This window comes from Rhamphochromis sp. 'chilingali', assembly GCF_963969265.1.
Source record: "Rhamphochromis sp. 'chilingali' genome assembly, chromosome: 14".
Classification (NCBI taxonomy): Eukaryota; Metazoa; Chordata; class Actinopteri; order Cichliformes; family Cichlidae; genus Rhamphochromis; species Rhamphochromis sp. 'chilingali'.
This window is the reverse complement of record NC_137941.1, coordinates 33219311-33224524: the sequence shown is the minus strand read 5'-3', so window position 1 is coordinate 33224524 and position 5214 is coordinate 33219311. Positions and strand designations below refer to the sequence as shown.

The 5214-nt window shown below is 40.6% G+C and overlaps 1 protein-coding gene across 1 annotated transcript; it reads right to left on the bottom strand.

The window, feature by feature from the left end:
* Positions 1-2009: 2009 nt before the first annotated feature.
* olig2 (oligodendrocyte lineage transcription factor 2) lies at positions 2010-4393 on the bottom strand. Its single transcript, XM_080903486.1, has 2 exons — positions 4003-4393; positions 2010-3591 (listed from the first exon to the last, which is right to left on the bottom strand). Exon 2 carries the CDS (start codon positions 3567-3569, stop codon positions 2748-2750), a length of 822 nt encoding a protein of 273 aa, XP_080759612.1. The 5' UTR covers positions 3570-3591; positions 4003-4393; the 3' UTR covers positions 2010-2747.
* Between the last annotated feature and the right edge of the window lie 821 nt (positions 4394-5214).

Below are 5214 nucleotides of genomic sequence, written 5' to 3'. Positions count from 1 at the left end.
TAACACTTTTTAATCCATGTTAACTGCATTTTGCTCTGACAAATGGTGCTTGGACTGCTCTGGTGTTGGGACCCCTGAGGAAAAGCAGATGTTTCCAAGTGCTGTATGTGCCACTAAAAAAACTATAAATCTCTTTATGCCAAAGTCTAAAATAAAATGATGTCAACTGAGAAGAAGAATTGGATCTACTATTACAAATAATAATAGTAAAAAAAAAAAAGCTGTAAACAAAAATAGAAAGTTCACAAGACTAAAAACCAAAAATGAATGACAAAGATCTTCAGGCTTTCAGGCAGAACTGCTTATAAAATAAAATAAAATAAAATAAAATAAAATAAAATAAAATAAAATAAAATAAACAAATTAATAATAAAGGTGTAATAAAGGTGCAGATGTGCTCAACTGGCCTGTTGTTTATGATGATGATGTTTTGTTTTGTTTTTGGCACACTTTCTCATTGTTATATGACTCACTGGGACCATAGTAATGATATTAGTAATGATATTAGAAACAAAAAGTTAAAATGCATGCTTTAAAAGAATGACAGCCTAAAGGTAAGTGCACCTGAACTCCCTACAAATCATTGGTGCCCCTCACACACAGGTGTTTTTTTTTAAATGCTTCTTTTCTTGGGACTTTGGAAATGTGTAAACACAAACCCAGAATCCAGGGAACTTGTGAAATATGTGAAAGGTGATAGAGTCTGTGGAGAGGTCTGATTCAAAGACCAAAGAAATTAGATGGCAGTGTACTAACTGATGTATCAACGCTGAAGGCAAAGCATTGAGCGTGCAAGTTTTGGGAAAGCCACAGGCATACGCTGAAACTTTGGAAGAATTACTTCTTATAGCTTATCTGTAAATAAACTGTTTTTGTTGCATTGCGCCAAATTACCTCTTACTCTCGAACGTCCTACAAAACACTGAAGGACTCTGAATAATTCAATTCCAGTAATGAGATGAATAAACAAATGCATGCATGAATATTCAGAGATTTAGTCATATCATTCCAGCTTCAAAAGCTTTTGGAAAATATTGCAACAGCATGCACAATCTGCTATGCAGCTGCTTCATTTTCCTAAAGTCCACCGGCGTTTACTCATCGCTGGCTTCTTATTGCCAAAAGAGCTTTTTGTGCTCATCTTTAGCGGCTGTTTACACTCGTGCTTTAAGGTGGCTATTTCAAATGCTGTATTTTACTCACATTCTTGCTGCACAGGTTGGAAATTAGTATTCATGTGAGCAGATGAATTGTTCAGGAAGAAACATTCAGTTGGACAGACAGACAGGTGTCAGTGGGCTAAAAGTCATCACTGTTTGCTGAATGAAGCTCATTCTCCACCAGCTGAAGCCACATTGTGCACAACTGTGAATAATTAAAAACAGTGAGTGTCATCCAGCAGAAGAGACCAGCTCTGAAAAGTTTCTTTCATGTGGCAACATTGCTGTTGGCTCATAACATGACGAAAAATTACTTTGGGCACTCTGTTATAAATCCGAGAAAACGTTTATCGTCAAACTTGTTCTTTTTAATGAAGCCCTTTTTCATAAGATGCTCGTAACTGCTTGTATATAACACCAATAATTAGGCTGAGATTTATTATTTAAATGGGCGATATGTTTATATTTTTATTTTTTATTTTTGTTTTTTTGGTTGACAACTGAATCTAAGCCGATTGGGTTTTATATGGAGTAATAATGAAAATAAACTGATTCAAAATAAAAACTTTTCTTAAAGAGTGCTAAGGTGTTTTAGCTGAGGCGGAAAACTTTTTGTTCCCATGATAAACGTTTAATTGGCCTTGAAGATCTAAACACTACAATTTAAAACGAAAACAAAACAAGTTGTGCTTATGATGTGTAATTTCGCTGGTTATTATGTAATAATACTGAATAACCCTGTTCAGTACTGCCCTCCTGCTACAAGCTATAAACGCTGCTTTTAGTCTCCTTTAAATGTATTTATCCACAAAAAAGAAAAACAAATAAAAACAAAACCACCACAAAATGTTTTTCTCATTTCAATATTCATCTTTATTTTACATTTCAAACCCCAACATAATCAGAGATTCGTCTGAACGTCCCCTCCAAAATAAGTAAATAAATATCATTTTCAAATTTTTATTTTTATTTTTTTTGTAATTAAAAAAATAAAGAAGTGGTCGCTGTGTGCGTCTGACAGTGAATAACAGCCTACCGAGGAGAAAATAGGGAGAGGAGCATTGAATGAGGCGGACAGAATAATTATAGCAGGTGCAAGATGTGAGGAGGTGGGGTGGCGGAGTCTTCCTGGACATTTACAAGACTCTAATATATATCTCCGACTATTTAAACAGAACAGCCCATCTAGATATTTACATCCTATATTTGTGGTTTGATTCAACTTTTGGGGACTTTTTTTTTCCTGCGGTACCACAGAACGGGAAAGTATTTTTGGAATAAATGTGATCTTCAACAAACTGCATGGAAACACGTATGTGGGCCATGACCGATTCCCAGTCGCAAGAAAACGTTTGTGTGTGTTGCAGGAGCTCTGTGAAGAAAAGACCGGTTAAAACAGAGGTTAATTACTATGAAACACCGAGTTAGTTTCAAAAACACCGAAGTCCCAGTGAAGAAAACCAATGCATTGGTCTTAAATGCCTCCGTTGACGCAACGGATTCGGCAACAAAGATAAATAAAACCACGATAAAGTTGGGAGATAAGTCTTTAACACCCCCCGGAGAAAAGTTCAGCTTTGCTTGGAGTCACTTAGAGTCGCTGGTGAGCCTCGGCATGGTGACGGTGCTCATGCTGGACACATGCGGAGGCGGGACTTGGCACATGCTGCACGGACAGGGCATGCCGGTGCCAACGCCCCAGTGCTGGAAACTGCTGCCCAAGGGCCCCGCACTGGCAGTGGGCGCTTTGAGAAGTCCGTGGTGGGGTCTGACTGAAGTGACGGCGGAGATACCGGGCGCGGAAAGAGAGGCAGTGGAGACAGCCGCCGACGGGAGGAGAGGGTGATGTACCCCGGGGTGCGATGCGTGAGAAGCCGCCGGGTGTCCCGGCACGGGCCCCGCGTGTGTCATAGTCCCACATGCTGACGGGTGGAAGCCGCTGTGATGTCCGCTACTGCCGTAGATTTCACTTACAAGCCGCTTCATCTCTTCCAGAGAGTTGCTCAGCATCAGGATGTAGTTTCTCGCCAGCAGCAACGTTGCGATTTTGGAGAGTTTACGCACCGACGGTCCGTGCGCGTAGGGCATGACCTCCCGCAGCCCGTCCATGGCCACGTTGAGGTCGTGCATTCTTTTCCTCTCGCGGCTGTTGATCTTGAGGCGGATCGCCTGCAGCTCGTTCTCCGAGAGGAGTTTACGGTCTTTCTTGGATGCCATCCGGAGCGACAGAGAGTCCTCGTCGAGGGCGGAGAGGCCACGCAGACCGGGGATCTCTGACGGAGAGTCACTCTGCGTAGAGGACACAGCGCCGGAGAAGCCGTGCACAGACTTCTTCAAAGTAGACATGAAGATGTCGTCCACCTCGGGAGAGGACGGTCTGCTTGACACGCGGCTTGTATCTGAGTCCATGATCCGGGTCTCACACGCTAATCTGAGAAAAACAACAAAAAAGTAAACTTCTGAGTTACTTTACTGAAAGTTCAAATCCACATGTCGACCAAACCAAGCTCATCTTACCCATTTCGATTCTGATAATGAGAATCTGCTCATTTTTAAAAAAATATTTTTAAATCAATGTAGGCCTCATAAAATATGTTAACACAGAGGAAACTTTGTGATTTAACTTTGATATAACACAATCACAGAATGGAAAAAGAAAGAAAACCATATAAAAGTTATTTGTTGAGTTCCCCATCTTTTATATGCAGCAGCCAGTAATCAGCGTCCTATTTTATTTCTGGATATTTTTTTTCTGAGAATAATTAAAGCAGAAACACAATCTGTGTATACTGACACTAATTATCAGGATAACCTAACAGAAAATAAATAATAAAACACCTACCGAGAGTGTTTGCAGGCGCGATGAAGAGAAAAACCTAAACGTCAAATCCACTTGTTACTCCAAGTCGCATCTGACAGCCCATTTGGCACGCCTGCGTGCATCCGCGGGGTTTTATAGTGGGCTGGGGTGCACAGAGGCCGGGTCACCAGGACAACGCAGTTTCTGTCCAAGCTGCCTCCCAGCGACCAATCAGCTCCGCGCAGAGGGAGGAGAGAGGGAGAGGAGGCTGACGGAGGGACCTCCAGCCTGATGTAATTACCAACACCCAGCATCACTATTAAGTGAAATCAGACACACTCCGTCCTACATATGGGCCCTTCTTGTGAAAATATTGGCCCGTGTGTATGGATAGATTTTTATTACAATAAGCCATGGAATAAGACGCATTTCTTTCCCTTTATAAGTGAAAAATAATTAGGGAAAAGCAATACAGTAAATCAAACTTAAAAAAATAATAATAATAATTGGCCTAACGTATATGAAACCTTTTTTTTTATTATTGCGATTAAATTTAATTTAAAATGTGCTTGAATTCCATGTATCTTTTTTTTAATGAAGTAGCCTAAATGAGATTTCAGTTTGTTTTGATGATGAATTCGTTTTTTTTATATATATATATTAATAATAAACAATAAAAAAAAGGAGAGTCAGTGTCGTCCCTTCGGCTGAACACAGATTACCAATCGAAGCCTAATAAGCAGTGCAATATGTTTCCTGCTTGCAGTGTTGGAGCTACGGTGTTTTCCGTTTGTACCCGCTGTCGGCCAGCAGCTGCCGTTGAAGTGCATCTTTAACGTTAATTAATGAAGTGTGTAAAATTGTCTTTAACCGTTATGATCCGCAATATTTCAATTAGACTGCAGTGAGCCACAACTGCGTGGCCTGCCGCTGGCGGTTATCTGAGCCGTGACATAAGGGCCTAAACCGGTGGTCTGCACTCGGACCTAACTGAAACTGACAGCATGCATTGTGCCACAATATGACAAGTGTTGTGCAGTCGGACGCAAAGAGCCCTAATTGCCTCTACAAGTTTATCTGTTTTCATAAGGGTGAGTTATTGGTTAAATAAAAGGCGGGCTGAGGAACACCTCTGATGGGGTTAACATTTGTAACCTAGGCCTATAGATACTTTGCACCAGGCGAAACATACATAAAATAATTATTAGTTTTTCTAGTATTATTTTTCAATCTTTCTCATTCATCATATATATA